Source organism: Taeniopygia guttata, chromosome 5, assembly GCF_048771995.1.
Source record: "Taeniopygia guttata chromosome 5, bTaeGut7.mat, whole genome shotgun sequence".
NCBI classification, from domain to species: domain Eukaryota; kingdom Metazoa; phylum Chordata; class Aves; order Passeriformes; family Estrildidae; genus Taeniopygia; species Taeniopygia guttata.
Genome location: NC_133030.1, coordinates 41,805,197 through 41,826,256, shown reverse-complemented (window position 1 = coordinate 41,826,256; position 21,060 = coordinate 41,805,197). Strand labels below are relative to the sequence as shown.

Genomic DNA, 21,060 nt, shown 5'->3' with positions numbered 1-21,060 from the left:
CCCTTTCATTGTGTTTTCACTCTCTGTTTCTGCAGCTGAGTCCTCACCTTTGCAAAGACCTCCCAGTTATTGGGCGTTTTAGTAGTGTCTGCCCATTTCTGGCATGGAATCTTTCATCTCAGCACTCTGCTTGTGATTGTTTGGCAGGAGTTCAGGCTTTTAGTCTTGAGTGATCTGGGGCTTTTTTTGGCTGTCAATAAAGTAATGTTGCCAAATTTGTCATGGCGTATTTATCTGTTGCTATGTCTGTAGTTAAATGAAGCATGTGAAGCTCAGAACATATTGGCAGGCAGATTTTAATATTTGAGAGTACATATTCAAAAACAAAACCCCACCTTTCCATGCCAGGCAGGCCTGAAACACAAGTATAGCCTTTTCCTTTGTATTTTATGTCTCTAGCAACATTTTTTCTAATTATTTTTTGAAGAGGTGCATCATTTGGATTGTATAACAAGTCCAATGGGATAGTGCATCAGCTAATATTTGATGTAATGAGATCTCATTTCCTTCTGTTGGATGAGTTCTAAACAGTCTCCCTTGCAGCTGAGAGCAAAGGGCCATTTTGATATCCATTTTAATTTCATGCATCCCAGTGGGTGCATAAATACAACAAGAAGTTTCAGTGGAGTGAGAGGCTCTGTGCATTTTGCAACATTCCTTTCAGAGTCTGTCCCTTTTATTTTTCTGGGCAGGAAAGTTTCCAACTGGCAGCTTATCCTCAGTGCCCCAGAAGTGTTTTATCTCTGGCTGACTCTTCTAGGTCACACAGCCTCTTGCCTCATGTCACCTCCCAGGGACACTGCCCATCTCTAATCTGGACTGAATGGCTGTGGTTATAAAAGCAAAGCCCCAAACCACATTACTCAGGCTGATTTTCACCATACCTCCACAAGCATGTACATATCTATGTATGCATACATTTCCCCCAGCTGCCTGAGGCCAGAGAGGCTTTGATTTAGGATGCTAATGTCACTTTCTCATTGTTCAAGCAGGAGAAATGGTGCTGCAGCTCTGCTGCTAAGCAGTATATGTGTAAAAGTTGGTGAGGGCTGATCTTCTGCCTGGCCAGGCAACTGCTTCACCTGCACATTACTCCAGGGTTGTGTGTGGCTCTGGTGAAGGATGGAGCAGCCATCCCCAGCTGATGGAAGGAGCTGGCCAGAACTGCTGGACAGTTGTGGTGGAGGTGATTGTGCACACCATTGTGGCAGTGATGCCCCTGTGAGCTATCCTCAATGCTCCCAGCCTTCTGCATGTGGAAAAGCCAACTAAGTTCTCTGGGCCTCAGCAAGCCATGGATGAAGATTCTTCATCCAGCAACTCAGTTTTTTCTTTTGTGCTCCCCCAGGACAGAGAGAGATGGGTTTTTGAGCATGTCTTGCTTCCCTATAACTCCACAGCCTCTCCACCCTTGCCAAGAGGCTGTCCCTGAGGAATGGGGCCTCTTTGTCTTTAATTACCCCATGCTGCCTGGACAGGGCTGCATGGGATTTCATAACTGAGGCAAACAGCAGGACTGGGAAGTAGGCAATGGTGCCCACATCCCCATGAGCTCCCAAGGATGTGAGCAGGGCCCTTATGGGGACTTTGACTCGGGGAAGGCGATTGCCACCAAACCTGTTTGCTCCCACCCATGTGACAGCAAGTCCCACTGACTCTGCTTCCTCACAGGGCTGCAGCTCACCCCACACCCACACTGTATCTTGAGGTGTGCACAGCCAGAGCTTTACTTCACTGGGACTTTGCTGTAGTTGGAGTCAGCAGGGCTGAAGGAACCCCTACAAGTCACACGCTCTGTTCCTGTGTCTCAAGTCACATCCTGAGGCCACTTCCAAAGTATTCTTCTAATTTGGATTGACAGACCTAGGATGGCAAAGAAGCAAAACTTCCTTACTGCTCCCCTAGTCCTTTCCTGTCTTTCCCACTCCCTAAGGACATGGGGACAAATATTTCCTTCTTTGATTCCCCTCAAGCTTTGCTGGCTGCGTCTGGCCACAGGGACTTGTTTTCCCTGGAGATCACTCTGCTCATAGCAGAGTGCTCTGCTGACATCCTCAAAGTCAGCTTCCCTGCCGAGGCCCCCAGCCTGGGGCTAACATTCTGGGCTCAAATCCTCCCCAGACCTGCTGGGGGTTGCCAACAGCGGGACACAGATATTACTCCCAGGGAGGGAAAGCTGGCCACCTGTCACTGCTTCTTTGGGGAGCACATGCACTTCAGTCCTGTTGTTAGCCCATGTAATTCAGGCCTTTTAGCTTTGCAAAGGGGAGTCTCTGCTGCTACTGGAAAAATGTGCAGCTGAGAGAGCTGGAGCAGAGAGGAGGCTGCCCTGCCTATCTCCTTCCCTAGCCAGTGCCCCAGCCCCTCAGGTAACAGGACCTTGAGACCCAGCTGCCATGGTACATAGCCCATCAGCTGTCAGTTCAGCTCCTGGAAGAAGCTGGGAGGTGTTAGAGACAAGCCCGGACCTTCAGAAGTCACGTTGTACTGAGAAGACACAGCGTAGTCCCAAGGGAGCCTCACTGTGGGCTGCAGAGGGTGACAGCTGGGCAGTGCTGCTGGTGCACACGGGCGGCTGTGGGTCGCACCTGGTGTGCCTGTCACGGACTGCTGGCAAAGCAGCACCGGGGATGGCTGAAGGCAGGCGGCTCTCTGCCGCTCAAGCAGGTCGCTGTGGCTAGACCAGACTCCAGCCGCGTGTCTATCTGCCAACAGTGGTCTCGGTGCTGGGTGGTCCTGAGGTGGGGAAAACTATTAGGGGAACATCTAGGGAGTTTAGGAACTGCAAGGCATCGGTACAGGGCTCAGGGAGCTGCCGAAATGTGAGGGAGCGTTGCAAGCTCCCCGGGACATTTGAAGGGGTGGGGGGGAAACGGGCTCAAGAAGAATGGGCTGTTGGGGCTGTGGTCTTGACTCTTGCCGTGCTGGTGCAAACCCGGGTTACCTTCAGTAATCGGAGTGATGCCCGGATATGTGTGGGGCAAATCAGGCTGCCACCTGATTCTTACGGAGCAGGGCAGAAAAATACCTGACTGAGCCAGCAAACGAGCCGGCTGTCCCCGGGGTGCAGCCCCCAGGCCGGGCTGCCTGCCCCCTCAGCACCGGCTCGGGCAGCGAGAAATCGCTTTTATCCTTTTCCTTTAAACTCTGCTCACTGGCACTAGGTCTTTCCCCTGCTGGAGGAGTGGGAAGGGCTGTGCCCTGGGAAATGCAGCGATCCGAAGAGAAAGGAGAGAGTTTGTGCCGCGCTATCGGAAGCAGCAGGAGAAGCAGTCACGTCGGGAGCAGCGGCGCGGCTCCCCTCAGCCAGCCCTCGAGCCGCTGATCGCACCCGCGCCGAGCGCGGCTCCGCGGGCGCGGGGGTGCAGCGCGGTCCGGCCGCACGGGGCACCGCGCCGCTCCCCGCCGGCACCGCCGCGCCTCCGCCTGCCGCACTCCGCCACCGGCCGGGGCCCCGCCGCTCCCGCCGCTCCCGCCGCTCCCCACGGCCGCGCCCGGGCCCGCCGCAGGGCCGCCGGGCGCCCACCCGGCCACAGGCCGCGGCGGGGCCGCCGAGCCGCTGCCGGCCGCCGTCATGCCGGCCGCCGCCTCTCCGCTCCTGCCGCCGGTGCTCCAACTTGGCGGCTGAGCCCTTCCTCGGCACGCAGGTAAGGACCCGCGCAGGCTCTCGGGTGGGGGCACCCCCGCTGGCACCCGGGCGAGTCGGCATTCCCGGGGGGTCCGGGAGCTCGTCCCCAGCGTCCCCAGGCTGCTCCAGTGGGATGGCAGCACGTCCCCAGGGAAAGGCAGCCTCGCGCCGAGCTCGAGTTGGAGCCAGAGGGGTCAGAAAATACGTTGGGGGATGCAAAAATGAAAGGCTACAACCTGGAGAAACCAGGACAAATTATCTCGTCAGAGGCTCTGGCGTGGCCAAAATGTAAGGATTTCAACCAAAGTTTAGGAGGCCAGATATGTCGGAGCAATTGCAATGACACCTTGGACCCATCCTGCCTTCAGGACTCCCTCCCCGGATGGCAGCTCAGCCGCCGGCTGAAGTTTGGGGGTGGTTTTCTACTGAGGAGCCTCAGCAGCCGGCGGGAGCCACGCCACTGCCGGCTGTCCGCGGGATGCAGCTGGGCAGGGGAACGGCCCGGAGACCTGGGTACATACAGCTGTCGAGCACCATCTCCCTGTAGCCCTGAGGATGACCTCCCATTTTGTGTCTGGCGGATAAAGCCACTCGTTCAGGAGTTTCAATGGGAAGCACTTTCCTTCTCTACCCAGTGCCTGTTTATAATTCCTTCTCCAAAGCTGCTGCGGGTTTCACAAAAGCCATGCTACTCTCCCAAATCCATTTTACTGGGCTGCTTCCTTTGCTTCTAAAAAAGATAAATTCCCATTTCATTTAGCTTGGATCTGCCACCAGTAAAAATCTTTTTCCCGGGAGGAAGGTAGCGCTATATAAATACCAGGGGAAGCCAGAGAAGTGGGGTCTGACCCTGCCTGCCACACACAAGGGAAAAAATAGCTTTGGTCTCTGAGGGATAGTTGCTGGTTACTCTGTAGATTGTCATGAGAAGAAATTACCCAAGCTAAAATGCAGTGACTGCATTTCTCTGGCAAAAGTTTCTTGTGTCATAAAAACAGCTGGCAGAGCTACAGCTTTGGGGAGCTGAATCCACTTCACTTTGTCTCCCTGAGCCACCATCGGAGGCAGGTAATAAACACCATTATTAAAGAATGAGTAATTTACTGCAGCTCTAGCACGGTGAATTTGTACAGCAGATCCCTGCTTTTGCATGGTACCCAGCTCCTTCCTGCCCTCAGCCCAGCCTGCAGACATCACCATCACTTGCAGAGAAGTGACCAAGTACTCAGAAAAATATCTGCCCTTAAAATCTCCCTCTACCACCTACAAGTTCCCTGAAGGAAGCCCCAAAAGGGCCAGTCCTGCCCAGTCCAGGAGCTTATGGCAGAGCAGTCTGTGGGCTCCTGGCATAGGCATGGGCACTTCAGACTATTTTGGTTTTTCTGCTCCCCTCACGGCCCCTCTGCTTGTGTGGGACATACTCAAATCTTCCCAGGACCATCTTTGACTGCACAAGGTAGTCCAAAGCTCTGCTCTTTTTGCTCTCCTTTTTCTGCCTGGTTTCTAAAGTTCTGGACCTGAGCTTGTGACTGGCAGGTGCCGCTTGCAGGAGCTGCAACTCTGTTGCTGCTTTCAGAGACGTAATTTCAGGCAACATTTTCAGACAGAATTTCTCTATTTGTAGAGTTGGATATGGGCAAATGATTGGCTTTTCTGAGTGAAGGGACAAGGCACAGCATTAGAAAGGGAAAAAAATCATTACAGGTTTCCTTCAAATTGTCTTTCTGTGGCAGTTTCTCTGTCGAGTGAAAAAGGCAGCAAACCGAACACTTTGCTCAGCCTGGAAGGGAAGGCTACAATGATCCCCAGTGTTTCTTGGGTGCATCACTTAAACCAGCTTCCTTTTGGAGTAAAACACTTCAGGTGTATTTTGAAAACCAGAGTTCATTGCAGGATTTGTCCCCAAGCTGTGTGTCTGGAAGCTCAACAGCTGGTGTGAAAAATTGGCCCAAGGCACATCAGAGATTCAATGCCATGTGTGACAGCCACCATGATGCTATTCCTGAGCTGGGCAGAGGTTTCTCTGCAAATCCTTCCTGCTCTCCATGACTTCCATGGTGTCAGGGAAGGACAAGAGGGTCCCCACCTAGCAGGAACATGGGAGGGAAACACCATGAGCAAAATGTCCTCGCTCAGCCCACACAGGACCAACAGTGCAGCTCACCCAGTGCACAGCTGCCTCTTTCAATAAATACATTGTGATGCTGGATGGGTGCAAGAAGCAAGCTGAGTCCTCTCTCAGGGGGATGGTGTCATGGGCTGGGAAGAGAAATGGGCCAGGGGGAAATGGAAAACAGCAAACGAAGGAGCAGTCCAGAGGGTGCCTCAGCAAGGCAACTTGACCAGGTCATGGAAAAGAAAATGTGATATTGTTTTGTAACAGCTTTGTTTCCATACTATATGGAAGAAAATTTAGCACTATCCTCTGCATCATCCTGAAGTCTGATACTGTGATGGACAAAGGTTGTGGGATGGCTGGAGGCAGCGCTCATTATATTCCTGACAATAGAATAAACCAGTGTGAACTGCCCCTCCACAAATTCAGAGGGCACATCTCCGCTTGAGTATTCTTTGGCAGTATGGAATTTTGGAATATGGAAGGGACTCTCAACATCTGGTTTGGATTGCACTTTTTGACCCTAGTAATAATTTTAACACCTTGAAGTTTGTCTGGGCCTGCAGATGTTTGCCAGATGGGGAGACAGCAATCCACTTATTTGCTGGACCAGGAAGTCATCTTCCTGCTGATAATTGGAAACTTAGGGTTTGGAAATATAAGATAGAAAGGTGTCATCTCCACAACTTAAGTTCATTTTTAAAGAGAGTGCAGATCATTGGCAGATAAATTAAACATCTGAACTACAGAGGAGTCTTGTGAATCCCCAGAAGAATCAGGACACAGTAAACAAGGTGGAAATAGCCCTGAGCTGGAGGCAGGGAGACATGGATAAAATAAACAGGGCAGTAGGGAAAGGAGGGTGCTGCATGCGCTAGTCTTCAGGGTGTTAATGAATCATTTGAGTACGGATATGTTCTAAACAGAGACAAATGAGCAGTCCTTAACAGACGCTTTACATTGCCAGCTTCAATTGATAAGAGGGGGATTTTCAGGGAGATGTGAGGATGGAGTTAGGTGCTGTGGCTAAGCCACTCTATCAGCAAGCCACAGCTGTGAAGGGGAGGACATCTTTCTGTGCCCCAAACAACTGCTGCTACCTTGAGTGCTATGTCCCTGTCCCCATTTTGGTCTTGGATGGTGCAAGTCTCTCACGTGGAAGAAAGCCAGGTCCCATGTGCCTGATCCTGTCTGTGCAAGATGTTGAAGGGAGATCATCCCTGGGATGCAGACCTGCACATGGTCCCAGGCTGGGCTGCAGGGCAAAGGGGAACATGGCTGGTCCTGGAGGGGAGCATGAGGCACAGGTCTGCTCCAGCACAGGGTATTGATGCTCTCAGAGTGGTCTCTGGGGAGGAGGGGGTGCAGGGTCCCATAGCAAAACCAGCCATGAATGGCCTGTGGGACCTCATGAGCAGAAGAGCCTTGAAGCAGAGATGATGGGACTGGAGAAAAGGGTATGGGTAAACTGCCTACTTGGAGGAGAGCATGGAGCCATTTAGGATAACCATTGTGTTCAGTCCAATACTGGGTATAAATAGTGACGGAGAAAACCTGATGTGAAATCGAGGACTGTAGTCATTAGCAGAGGAAAATCAGCCATGAGCAAAATTACAATCTGCCAGCAAGAGCTTCTGTGCATCTTCCAGCAGCAGAGAGAATGTCTTGATAGTAAACACATCTTGAAGGACCTCTGTGAATAATCCAGTGGGATACTTGTCCCTTTGGGCACTCTGACCAAGAAGCCTGATCTCGGGCAAGGAATTGGGCTGCCTTTGTGCTGGAAGCATTGGAGCACAGGTGTCAGTGAGTTTGGCACTCAGTGTCTCTGCATACATGGACTTTTCTAGGTTTTCTACATTGAGGGCAGAATGCCAACACCCCTCTCTCCAGAGAGCATTCTTAGTGTAATTCCTTAGGAGGGTCCTGAGCTGAGGAAGAGAAGGTTGAAGCCCAGACCCAGTCTGACTTCATGTTTCTCCAGAACAGTGACTTAGATGCTGTAGCAGGCAGGGGAATTAGTCTCCTCTGACCCTCGACTGGTATTTTTTGGCTCAGATGAGAAGTGAGAGCCCAACAGCTTTCAAAACTGTCTTCACTGGCTAATGCCTCATAAGGCTGGAGATGCTGACAGTCCCAGCAGCAACCACACCTGGGAGTCATTGCCCTGACCTCCACTGCCTCCCAGCAACCTTTCTGGGTCCCCATTCGGGAAAGTGAAGAAGCTTCTGGTGAGAGCAATCCATCAGTTTAGCTTGATGTCATGTGCCACTTTAAAGCCCCTCACAGGGGCTTCTTGTTGAAGGTTTGTTTGGGTGCAAACTCATCAGGGGTGCTCTGAGGCTGAGAGGACTGTCCCAGTGTGGCTGTTGGAACCTTCTGAACTTGCCCATCCCTGATCCTATCCTGGTCCACTTCCCTGACCCAGTGCTACCAGTCAGGTCACCCACTCTGCTCTGCCTCAGCTGGGCACCCTATGGCCACTCTGCAGTCCTCCAGCTCCAGGCCAGCGGCAGGAGCAGCCCCCTGACGCTGCCCGCTCTCCTCTCTGGTCCCGTGTACGCAGGACAACCTGCAGAAATTTCCGACAGCCGCCTTATTTACTTGTTTGCGTCTCCAGCCTAAAAAAGGGCATGCCGAGAGAGTGCAAACCTGCTAATTATACACCTAGCCACCCACACCACCATGTGCTTTATTTCTATCACCATCCATGCTTCCTTCTTCCCGCATCGCCGACTCGATGAGCCCTTCCCGTACTTCTCGTGCCTGAGGGGCACGGCGAGGTGCATCCCCCCCGGCGGGCTTGGCCCCCGGCGCCGTGCTCACTCTAGGCGAGCCAACGCAGCCATGGGCTGCCCGGCGATTTGGACACACAGGCACCGGACCCAGGCTTTGCCCGCAGGCGCCGGCCCGGCCCCGCGTTGAGGGTCGGGAGCGGCTGGGCCCCGCGGCCGGGGCGGTGCGGGCTGTGCGGGGCTGTTCGGGCTGTGCGGGACTGTGCGGGGCTGTGCGGGCGGTGCGGGGAGTGCAGGACTGTGCGGGGCTGTGTGGGCCGGTGCGGGGAGTGCAAGACTGTGCGGGGCGGTGCGGGGCTGTTCGGGCTGTGCGGGCGGGACGGGGCTGTGCGGGCTGTGCGGGACTGTTCGGGGGCTGTGCGGCGGTGCGGGCTGTGCGGGGCTGTTCGGGCGGTGCGGGGCTGTTCGGGCTGTTCGGGCTGTGCGGGACTGTTCGGGCGGTGCGGGGCTGTTCGGACTGTTCGGGCTGTGCGAGACTCTGCGGGGCTGTTCGGGCTGTGCGGGACTGTTCGGGCTGTGCGGGGCTGTGCGGGCGGTGCGGGGCTGTTCGGGCTGTGCGGGGCTGTGCGAAGCTGTTCGGGCTGTGCGGGGCTGTTCGGGCTGTGCGAGACTGTGCGGGGCTGTGCGGGGCTGTGCGGGGCTGTTCGGGCTGTGCGGGGCTGTGCGAGACTGTGCGGGGCTGTCCGGGCTCTTCGGGCGGTGCGGGGCTGTGCGGGACTGTTCGGGCGGTGCGGGGCGGTGCGGGCGGTGCGGGGCTGTTCGGGCGGTGCGGGGCGGTGCGGGGCTGTTCGGGCGGTGCGGGGCTGTCCGGGCGGTGCGGGGCTGTGCGGGCTTGCGGTGGGCGCTGCGCGGCGCTCCGGGGACACCTGGCGGCCGCCTGGCGAGCGCCGGACGCGGCCGAGGCGGGGACACGGCAACCACGACCACCCTGCCGGCGCCGCACAGCCGTGTGCAGGCACTCCCGCTGTGAAGCTGAGAGGTATGGGGATACCTCCTTGCGGGCGATGGAGGTTCTACTGATCCCCTGCTGATGTGGGCACGGGCAGTGTGTCCAGATAGCTGGCACCGGAGCTGGAGACCGGAACGGGTGGGAGCCCCAGCCCCGGAGAGCCCCTGGAATGGCTTCTCCAAAACCAGCCCGCCTCTTACCTGCCAGCCCCAGGGATGGATTTGCTGCTCCCTACCATTAGGAGCAACACCTTAGTTCTGAGCATAGCGGGGCCAGAACACTGCTGCAGAGAAATATTTTTATCAGAGACAATAAAGACCCGATTTCCACCTGGAAATTGCCCAATTTGACTTGTGATCCTTGAAAAGCAGCCCATCGTGTCCCAATTCTCAGAGCAATTTAGTCTCTGTTGGAGCCAGCAGCCCTTTGGTACTGGCTTTCCACCTGTCAGGAGATGAGAACAAGCATTTTATTCACTCCTTTCCTGCTCTATCCAACCAGATGCATCAAAGGTGTGAATCAGATTCTCTACATCACAAATGCCTCAGCTATCCTCCCTCTAATACAAGTCCAGGCTTTGTGTCACCTTCTTCCTTCCCTCCTGGTCCTCACCAACTCTTTCCCCTCCAGCAGCTTCATAGTCCTTTTCTTCTCTGTGTTGGTGGCCAGGGTCCAGCTCTCTGTCTGGCTCAGATGTCACTTTGCTTCCCCTGCCGCATGCTTTTTGCCCACCATTTGCCTCCCCACTGCTGTCCCTACTGTGCTCTTTTGTTTCTCTGTGTACCACCTCTGCCAGTCCCATTGGGGCCATCATGTCTCACCACCCTTCCCTCCTGCCCCACACTGAGACCTACCTCCCTCACATCACCCCTCTGACCTTTCCAGCCCCCAGGCAACCTCACCTGATGCTCGTGCCACAGCAACCTTTCCCAGGACTGGTGAAGGCTTTGTTACACCCCGGGAAAGAACAGCCCCTCAATCAACATGCTTGTGCTGTGCCCAAGCCAGAAGCAGTGGTGTCAGACGAGCACCCGTGGCAGCACTTCAGTGTTGGCTGGAGTCAAACTGCTTTCTGCAATCATGTCTGTGGGGCTGATGAAAGCACTTTCTCCTCCCCTCGAGCTGTGGTTCACCCTGCAGGGCTCAGGGCTGAGACATGCCCAGGATCCATGCTGCTGCACAGGCTTGTATGGGTGAGAGAGGGCTTAGTCCATTTCTGCCAGACATATGGTCCATGAGCTCTCACAGCCCTTCCTTCACCCCCTTTCCAGAATGACAGCTGCTCAGGCAGTGCTGTGCCTTTGCTTCTCAGCAGCTTTTGTGAGATGGCTTTCTCTTCATCAGAATCACAAGCTTGGATGCCCTGAGGCAGAGGTACTGTGTCCTGACTGGACCTGGGCCTCTGCTTAAAAGGTCCAAAGCACATCCTGAGAGCTTCTAGGAAGGTCTGGGCTCAGGGACAAGTGCTCGACAAATCTCCTATGCTTTCCTCTTCCATCAGGAGTGGGTCTGCATCTGTGCTGGGCCTATGGCAGCTGTACCTGGCCATCGTGCTGCTTAACATCAGCCGGATCGGGAACAGGCATTCACACTGTCCCCTGCCCTCAGACTAGCAGGAGATGGCAGTGCAGCAGAACACCAGTACCTGAGGGCACCGACCTCCCCTGGAGCTGTGCTGAAGAGGAAAGCCTTCAGCCAGGATGGGCTAACCTTCTCACTCTGGATTCTGGGGACATGCACCACAGCCACAACCTGCTAATGAGCCCGGGAAGCAAGGCAGAGTGTTTGCTTGACAGGGCAATTAAATGATGATTGATTCCTGGAACAGCTACTTAATTCATCATTAGCTGGCTTATCATAGCCGGCATCTGTGCCAAGAGTCCCTCTGAGAACTGCCTCAGGGGATGTGGTGTGGAGGTGAGATCTGTGAAATACAAAGCTAAATTTGCTACCTCTTTTTTTCATGCCTTATTTTTGGTTCATTTTACCCAGTACTCGCCTTAAGAAGCTGAGAGTACACAACACAGCTGTGCATTTCCCACTCTGCTGGGGACTGCTGCAACCAGGCTGGGGAGTGTGGGGGCCCGCTCAGCCAGCTGGTTACAGGAGCAGCCGTGCACAGGGGGAGGCAGTTCGGTAGGGAGCCAGCAGCTGTCAGGCAGCAGCAGAGCTGCAGCAATGGTTCAGCTCAGCTAGGGCACCGCAGTCTGCCTCCTCCCAGGTGTGCCCAGGTTGTGTGTGTATGCTTGTACATGTGCATCCCCCCGTGCACCTAGCAGCATGTCTGTGTGTGTGCATCCCCCCATGCACCTAGCAGCATGTCTGTGTGTGTGCATCCCCCCATGCACCTAGCAGCATGTCTGTGTGTGCATCTCCCGGTGCACCTAGCAGCATGTCTGTGTGTGTGCATCCCCCCCCATGCACCTAGCAGCATGTCTGTGTGTGTGCATCCCCCCATGCACCTAGCAGCATGTCTGTGTGTGTGCATCCCCCCATGCACCTAGCAGCATGTCTGTGTGTGTGCATCCCCCCGTGCACCTAGCAGCATGTCTGTGTGTGTGCATCCCCCCATGCACCTAGCAGCATCTCACCACCGTTCCCGGCTGCCAGTACTGCCCAGACTAGCCCCATGGGGCTGATGGATATGCACACTATCCAGCTTTCTGATAATAAAGGCAGAGAATCACCACTCTTTGAGAATTTTGTCTTTTATTGCTTTCTTGCTTTCATTTTCTGACTACATTCCTCTTTCTCCAAGCTTTGTTATTAACAGACTTTCTTTATCTTCAGGCTTGTTTTATTACTAGGTTTCCCTTTTTAAGTCCCTGTGTGACTAAGTTCCCTGTAGGTTTCAGATAACCCAAATAGGGTTTGGGGACAGCTACAGGGCTGGTCTGACTCTCTCCTTCCCTGCACATGTGCATGCAGGGCTGGTCCTCACCCTCTCTGCCATTCCCTCTCTAATGTCATCTCTAGAGGCTTGATGGCCCTCATCTACACCAGCAAACCCAGATCATTCAGTACATGGCCTCTATGTGATGTGCTGATCTTGGTGACTGTGGGAAGCATCTCTAATCCCTCTGGTACTGGAACCCTTTCGCTTCTTCACCATTATTGGAGTGGAAGGTTCAGCCTGGCTGCTTTCAAGCAGGGCTGAGCACACTGCTGCAAGCATGTTGTGACACTGGCCCTCACTGTCCCCTCCCCACTGCTGACAAATTCCAGGACTGGGCACAAAGGATGCAGTTGGTGGCTCCTTTGCTTATTTATGAGAAGCACTGTGAGATTTTCTTCTGAACTTTTCCCCTTGTCCCTGCAGTCTCCCAGGGAGACCGTGAGCCCCAACTCCCAAGAGTGGAAGGCAGCAAGGATAAGATACTTTAGTACAGGTAAATCTTTTTTAATTCCAGAGGGTACAGGACTAGCACAGGCTAAATCCTTCTAGCTGTAGCCCTGTCCTGTCCATGCTTTGTGCAGCAGCTCCAAGATCCTGACTCTGCTCTAAGGACAGCTCCAGGACAATCTGAGGGACCAGAAAGGTTTGAGCTCACCCCACTTCCCTGGGATGAAGCCTCAGCCCTGCCCAGCCCACATTCACAGACTTCCCCATACTTTAGGAGTTTTTCCTGTGATTTCTTTTGATACCCACACTGTTACTTCCCAAGGTATGTTCACCCTAGGATGTTTGCTGCCTGCAAGCCCTCGCTGCCTCTTCCCCACAGCCCAGGTCAGTGAGACATCTCCCACTAGCCCTTCTAGCATCCTGTGGGACTCAGCAGTCTATGTCCAGCAACAGTCCAGCTGCATAGATGCACTCTTCCTACACTGGTTCCCTGGCACCTCCCAAACTGCCTTTTAGGTTTCCAATTCCTCCCAGCTCCTTTCCCTTCTTTCCCCCTCCCACTCTCTGTTTCCCAGCGCTTGCTGCTGTGAATGTGTGGCTTTTCTCTGCAGCTCTGCTCCTTCTCCAACCTGAGGACGCAAAGTGAGAAGCACAGCAACTTCCACACAGGCAGCACCTGCTGCCCAGAGGCCAGCAGCCTGCCCGAGGTCCATCTGCTGGTGTTTCTCAACACATTTGTAACTGACTGGCTTCAGTAGTTCTCAGCAAGATCCCATTCCTTCCTACCCTAGGCTTGCTGCCAGAATCACGTCTTGAAATAAGGCGTGGATGCTGAACTAAAACTGTCAATTTTCTCTCGCTAGTGCTGGGCTCCTGCTTTGGCTGCTGCTCTCAAACAACACTTGGTGACTGGTCTCTCCTTACAGTTTTGTTTAAAAATAGGTTATTTTATTAGAAATCTAATTTGCATGTAAAGGTAAGCAAAGAATAGGACTGTGGTTTCCTTGTCTGAAAACTGGGATGTAGCTTTGAGCTTCTCTGTGTCTGTGCAGAAAATAAAACCATATTTGCTATAAATATGCATCTCCCTTAAATATTTTGAAAATTCTTAATGGCCATCTGCTGCACGAGCCACTACCAGCTTTATACGTAAGGTGGGGAACTGTGGAAGGCAGGAAAAGGTTTTAGGAAGGGAGAAGTGAAGGGCATTCACCAAAATGCACAGTGTTTTAGCAGCATGAGAGGGCTTTTGAACAGTTCCATTTTCCTGAGCAGATTTCCAAAATGTGACGACTGCTGCCCAAACAAAGCCAATAGACAGGTCCATTTAAAACCATGTACAGCTCTCCATCTGCATGATGTTGTAGAGTTTGGCCAAGGAAACAGAACCACTTGGGCTTTTCAGTTTCTAAAGACTTCACTTTCTCTATTTATATTTCCCTCTTGAGAGTTAAAGCCAAGGTGATGTGTTGTCTATCAGAAAACCTCAGGGATTCTTACAGCAGGAGGAAGTGTGACCCTGCTGCACAGCATCCTGCAGAGGAGTCAGTGACCCAAGTCACTAAGGGGAACAAGAACATTTGAGGTTGCAAGGCAATAAGGTGGCATGGTCTGGGAGCTGGGAAAATGCTAAAGAGACTGTAAAACCTGGGGCTCAGGTAGTGAAGAGGGCAAAGTAATTGTTTGTCTCTCCTGAGAATGCTCATATTTCACTGTACTTTTTCTTTGTTCCTAGGTGGGTTGGGAAGCCGAAATAATAAATGCTGCTCTGAGGGAAAGGGGTGGAAATATTTAATCTGAAAAATTTTCATGGGGAAAAAAAAAAATGAGAGTAGTACAAGACTTCAGCACTCTGAAATGGAGGAAGGGAGAGGAAGGTGAATTTCCCTGAGGAAGAAACCCATGTGGACATTTGTAGCTGAGGATCTCCTTTGGACTCAGCATTTTCTGAAGCTGGTGGCCCAGAGCCAAGGCTGTCTGGCTGCCACTATACCCAGGGGTGGAGCTGGTTTAAACAGCATTTTGATGTGATGGATCATTTACTTAAATTTTCATCATTTCAAAGTGGACCAAACCCCATGGAGTCTCCCCTTTAATGTCCACATCTTTCTGGTCCTCCTCACAGCTGGCTGAGCATCCAACACTCCCACCCCATCCTAAACACCAGCTCCATGTCCTCACAGCAGCCCCCTGGCTTCCCTTGGTGGCTTACTGCACTTGCCTCAGCCCCAGTTCAGGTTTGGATGAGTCCTAAAGAACTTCATGTGCACCAGAAAGCCAATTAGGTGGCTAACCCTAACCCTAACCCTAACCTTAACCCTAACCCTAATTAGGTGTGTGTGTAATGTTCAGTGGGACCTGCAACCCTCTACTTTGGGAAGTCAGGGAGACTTCTTGAATGATTGTAAGTCTCTTATCTACTTCTGTGCTGTCAGTCTTTGTCACAGCACACATTATGAACCAGCAGGAAAGATGCAGTAGGTCCTTTCCTGTCAGGCTGCACATGGCCAAGATGCATGATAGATAAAGCAAGTCCTTATGTTAATCCAGCCTGAATCAGATAACCTCATTGCACGGTTGCATCCTTATCTTGCTACTACCTGGGAAGATAGCATTCAGAGATGGGGAGGGGTCTTGTTTTCTCCAGTATTGCCAATTTTTTCTGTTCCCACTAGCCTCTTGACATTGGCTGTGCTTTTCTGCTCCCTTGCCTTGCTGAAATAACATCCTACTCCCTCCCACCCCCTCTGCTCCCGCAGGATCTCCCCACCACCACCGCTGCCGGCAGCATGGAAAGCGTGCGTGAGCTCCAAAACCCGCTCTTGGCCAAATCCAATGGCCACCTTCGCAGCAGCTATTCTTACCACCAGCATCACAGCCAGGACTACCCCAGTCATCACTGCCAAGGGAAACTGTATTCCTACATATTCCAAAACACTGGTGGTGCCAGGACTCACCAGCTGCTGGATGCCAGTTCCCTGCAGCTGGCTGTTGAAGCTTTGTACGGCCCCAGTTTCATCCTTGTGAAGGATGAGACTGCTCTCAAGGCTAAGGACAGCAAGATGGAAAGCTGCGAGACCACTTTTACAGAAAGCAAAGAGTCTTCATCTGAAGCTCCTGAAGGGCAAGAGGCACAAGGGTCCTGCCTGGTAGAGAGTGATATCCGTATCCAAACTGTTTCCTATGAGGTCGAGGAAGAGGAGCTCCAGGAGTATGAGGTGAGCTTGGACAGGTAGGATAGCACTAAACTCCTGTGGTTATTCTTTCTGGACATTGGCTCAAATTCTTGATAATTTATTCTCCCTTTTTAACCCAGAACTCCCCCCCCCACCCCAATCCTACCATCTCCTGCCTCACCAGCCTCCCTGTGCACCCAATATTTCTTCTTCCTCCTTATTGCTTCTGCTCCTTTTTCCTCACTGCTGACCTCACAAAGAGGTCAGCTTCCCTAAGAGAAGCCTGGCTGCCAGCTGCTGAGAGCAAAAGGGAGATGGGTCTCTGTGAGACCCTTGGGAAATGGGAATGCTTTGAGAAGGGCAGCCTGCCGCTGCTGTGGCATTCAAGCTAAAAAGAAACAGCAATTCTTGCATAACAGCAAAATTCACATGCCTGATGGCAGCAGCTGAGAGAAAGCTTTATATATATATATATATATATATATATATATATATATATAAAGACAGGATGAATCCTGCACAGGAAGAATGAGAGCTGACAAAGCAGCCTCATTGCTGTCCTGTGCTCCTCTATGGCTTGAAGTGGTGCCAAGGCTGGGAAACATCATCCAGGATCTTGAGAGGTGGGAGAGGGTCCCAGAGCTCACTGGAGCTGATGCCTGATGGCCCAGCACAGCTCTGCTTCTTTTGGTGTTGGTGATGTAGCCTGTTTCAGATGGCAGCAGGGATGTCCCGACCTCTGTGTCCCTTCCCCACCAAGACATGTCACTTGCAGGGTGGTCTGAGGCTGGCCCAGCGGTGCCCAAAGGCGAGAGGGCTCAGCACAGCCACTGAGCAGTGGCTCACTAAGGGGACAGGGCATGCTGCCCCTGCAGTGGAGGCTCCAATTCAAATGCTTTCCCTCACTTCCTAAATTAGTTTAGCAAGATATTGATCTCCTAGACTCTAATGGGGATAAGTCATTCTGTTTAAGTTTGGTTAAGCTGACAAACAGTCAGTTCTGCCAAAGCTGAAGATATTTCAGTTTAAGACTCTTTCTAATGCAGGGAAATCCCAGACCCCCAGCATTTGCTCTGGCAGGGAGCCAAAAATCCAATTTGCTGAGCTACGTTGTTCCTCATCAAACCATACTGAAGAGTCTAAAATATTTTTGAAATTTACTCCTTGAATTTGCCAGTGGGAATTGTATGAGAACATGTGATGGGACCAGGAGAGAGTGGGAGCTGGGAGCGAGGTGCTGAGATGCAGCCTGCAGAGCGGCACGGGGAGGTGGGCATGTGCTGAATCCATCTGGTTTTGCAGAGCGACTCCTCCAGCGACAGCGAAAGCGAGGATCATTTCCTGATGCTTCCCCCCCGGGACCACTTGGGCTTGGCCCTTTTCTCCATGCTGTGTTGCTTCTGGCCCCTGGGGATTGCTGCCTTCTACTTCTCCCAAGGGGTAAGGAATCCCTTTGCTTGCTTGCATGTGCCAAGTGCTACAGCAGAGGCCCTGAAAGCCTCAGCAGCCCATGGAGGTGACCAGCACCTTTCTGAATCTAAGGCTCATCTCTGTGCCATGGCTGTAACTCTGAGGGTTGAGACAAAGGGTGCTCCTGGATGTCTCCACAATTGCTGTGGGGTTGGAACTCCTCCAGTTCTGGTGTGGATTACTGGAGGCCAGGCTTTTCCTTTGAGTTTTCTGGCTGTTATTTAGGGAACTGGGGGTCTCCTCTTAGCCCAGCTTCTCACCCTCCAGCCAGGTTCAGGAAAATGGCATTTTCCCACCTGTCCTCCCATTCTCCATGTGAAGTAATGTGAAGGTTCTACACTATGACCCAGACTGAGGCAGGTCATGCCACAGGAGCCAGGCTGCTTTGGAGGCTGGACATAAAGGGGAGCTTGGTGTCCATATCACACTACAGCTCCTCTCTTGCACTTGTTTCTGATGCACATTGGAGCTCACAAGAGCTGCTGCATCCCTGAGGGCTTGGCCTGGAGCCTGGGCTCGCTTATATCACTGTTGACCCAGAATAATTCATGAAGAGGCAGAGGAGTTACTCCACATTTGCACAGATGCTGCTGTACCAAGAATAGATGAGGGGAGCCATTAAGAAGTTAAATCAAGAGGGTAGGAACAGAGGTGGAAAAATATATGAGTTCCTGGCACAGAGTTAGTGAGAGGCAGGGGAAGCATTAATTGATTAGGACCCCAAGGAGTTGATTTCATATTTTTCCACATAGTGCAAGATAGCACAGTGCACTCGCCACGTGGTGATGTAGGTGGGGCAATTTATATCTAGCTCCATTTTCTATAACTACCCCCTTTGTTCACTCACTGAGGCAAGGACCGTATCTTTGTTTGGTGTCTTTGCACATTGAGTGCATTGATACCCACCTGGCAACTTGAACTCAAGTAGTAGGTAATAAGAGATATTGGAATATGCCCCAAGCACTCAGAGAAGCTGGAAGTTGCCATCTTTTTCCAGAGAGATGACGATCTGTCTCCACTTCTGGTTTCATCAGTCCTTCAAGAGCAAATAGGCTTCACCTAAAAACCCCATGGAGGAAAAATCAGGTGGCAGCACAGCTGGACCAACAGACCATAACATCAAAAGTCAGCTCCCCGAGCCTAGGCAGCTCTCATTACATTTCTGTATAGGATGCACTGATATCTGGTCAGTACCACAGCCATCACCCCATGCACTGAGGTCTTAAAAGAGTCCAGCCACCCACTCACAGCTCTGGCTGTGTGCCCAGATGGGTGCTTTCAGACAAGTAGCTGAAGCCTGTGTTTCCCTTGGAGGCAAAATCCACAGGGAGATGTGTGCAGGTGGCACTGCTGTTCTGAGCCCTCCCAGACTGACAGACACCTTGCTGTCTGTTCCCAGCCTCCATGGGGTGCAGTGGCCAGAAGCACTGACTCAGCAATGAAACAACTGCATGCTGGTTAAAGGCCAGGTTGGTACAGCTGTGAGCAACAAGCATTTCTTCTCCTTCCAGACCAGCAAGGCTGTCTCCAAAGGAGATTTTCATCTGGCCAGTTCAGCTTCCCGCCGAGCTCTCTTCCTTGCCGCGCTCTCCATAACCATTGGCACAGGAGTGTACATCGGGGTGGTGGTAGCACTGATTGCTTATCTCTCGAAAGGGGGCCACGTGTAGCTGCCACCTGCATGTCACTGCCATCCCTGGCCGCTGACCCTTCTGGGACTGAGCTTTCCTGTGGAGCACAGAGCACCAGTGCCTGCAAGGGCTGCTTGCACAGCAGGGCCCCAGCATGGATGGCCTGTGCAGGTTTCTTGCTCTTTCAGACAAACAGTAGACTCCTGTTCTCCCTGAGGCTGTGATATGCGACCATCTAACAACAGGGAATTGGGCACCAGCCTAGCTGCTGGGAAAAGGAGGAGCACATTTGCCTGGTGGAAGATGTGCAGGAGAGAAACCACACACTGCTGGGCTGGTGCAACCACCCTAATCTGGGGCTACAGCTTCCCTTCTCAGCTCCACAGCTGGGAGATCCATCACTTGCCCAGGCTTGGCCCATGAAGGGTACACACAGAGAGAAGAGGGGATATGGTGCCAGGGAACGACTGCTGCTGCTTCTGGGAGGCCAGAGTCCTGGTGGGGTCTCCAGACTCCTGTGATGGGGAGAACATTCTCACTTCAATGCCATGGGGTGGCCTGACCCCTCAGCTGCAGTGAAGTAGGAGGACAAAGCACAGATAAGACTAACAAGCATGCTTTCTGCATCCTGCTGCAGACAGACCCCTGATCCACAGGAGAACATCCCAGTTGCTGGTCTATCCCCAGTCAGAAACACAAGAGGAAGACAGGCTGGTGGCTGCACACTATCTCTCCCATTGTTGGTGCAAGCTGGTAGAGACAGCAAGGTTTTCTCTGTGCTAATAGTGACTGCCATGCTGATCCCAAGTCAGAGCCCTCATAAGGTTGCTGTCCCAGAGTGCTGGGCCCTCAAAAGTTTTGTAATGGAATCTCTACCTAAGAAGTGTCCTGGGAGGGGTGCTGGCCTTGAAGGATTCCACTCCTTGTGTTAGGTCAGGGCCCTGCACACAAAGAGGGATGGAAAGAAAAGGCTGACAAAACCTGCAGAATCTGGGTGGGAGTGCTGTTTGTGAGGGGACGAGATCCAGAGAAGGAAGAGACGTGGAAGGAGCCTGAGACACAGGATGACCTCAACACACTCCTTCCCACCTTGGAGAGAGGTATCTCCATTCATCCAAAAGCCTCTGGTAACAAGGAAATAACAAGCACCACCACCACCCCCCCCCCCTACATCTTACTTTTGCTTATTTGTATATTTTCAGCAACACATTAAATGCTTCAGAAGTGGGTATGAAGGAATGGCTGCCCCAAAGGGCTGGCATTAAGAAGCCATGCCTCACCCCCCACTCTCTAGCATCTGCCTTTGACCATCCCTCCTCTCTCTGGCTCTCCTGTTGCCTCTTTTCCCCACGTGCAGGAGACTGCAGGCAGACTCTGGGCATCCCTCACCCCCTTCCCAGAGTTTCTGGGCAGGCTGCAGCCAGCTTTACAAGAGATGCAGCATGTTCCTCCAGCTGGGTGCCATTCAAATGTACATTTCATCCTAAAGAAGCATGTTAATGTCTGCAATTGCTATTGTACTTGAGCCATAAAAGAGAGAAGCGCATCAGAGACCTCTACAGAAGCTGGTCTGAAAGTTCCCATTATGTTTTTTAACATGGAAGAACTAATAAAAAAAGCAGGAGAAAAGACTCTGTTTATAATAATGTGGAGCTGGCTATCAAAGAGGTGAGCTTCACAAGAGTGCTGCAGTCACTTAAACCTGGAGGTGTTTATCCTATTCCTGAAGGAAGTTATAATCTATCTGGTGTCTGGGTATCTTGGAGGGAGGTGTATTTCAGCATAGATCACAGTGGGCAAATACCACCCAGAGCAGGATGGTGGTGTGGGGGTTTTTTTTCCCCTGTGTAGATGGACAAGAATTAGGGAGAGAGACTGGAGCATCTGTGTATAGTAGAAGCATAAAATCTGCTTGAAGAGGGGCAGAAAAATACAAATATGAGGAGGAAGTA

The 21,060-nt window shown here is 52.4% G+C and overlaps 1 protein-coding gene across 1 annotated transcript; it reads left to right on the top strand.

Annotated features, from left to right (window-relative positions):
• Nucleotides 1–2,880: 2,880 nt before the first annotated feature.
• SYNDIG1L (synapse differentiation inducing 1 like) lies at nucleotides 2,881–20,739 on the top strand. The gene is made up of 4 exons (XM_030273171.4): nucleotides 2,881–3,647; nucleotides 15,591–16,049; nucleotides 17,310–17,447; nucleotides 18,989–20,739. The coding sequence occupies exons 2-4, from the start codon at nucleotides 15,621–15,623 to the stop codon at nucleotides 19,145–19,147; spliced, it is 726 nt and encodes a 241-aa protein (XP_030129031.2). The 5' UTR covers nucleotides 2,881–3,647; nucleotides 15,591–15,620; the 3' UTR covers nucleotides 19,148–20,739.
• Nucleotides 20,740–21,060: the final 321 nt, after the last annotated feature.

What these genes read in the sequence shown, in the direction of transcription:
- SYNDIG1L (XM_030273171.4), top strand. Translation starts at nt 15,621, where the DNA reads ATGGAAAGCGTGCGTGAGCTCCAAAACCCGCTCTTGGCCAAATCCAAT. An exon ending in AGGAGCTCCAGGAGTATGAG is followed by an intron (nt 16,050 to 17,309) that starts GTGAGCTTGGAC and finishes CTGGTTTTGCAG; the next exon opens with AGCGACTCCTCCAGCGACAG. An exon ending in CCTTCTACTTCTCCCAAGGG is followed by an intron (nt 17,448 to 18,988) that starts GTAAGGAATCCC and finishes TTCTCCTTCCAG; the next exon opens with ACCAGCAAGGCTGTCTCCAA.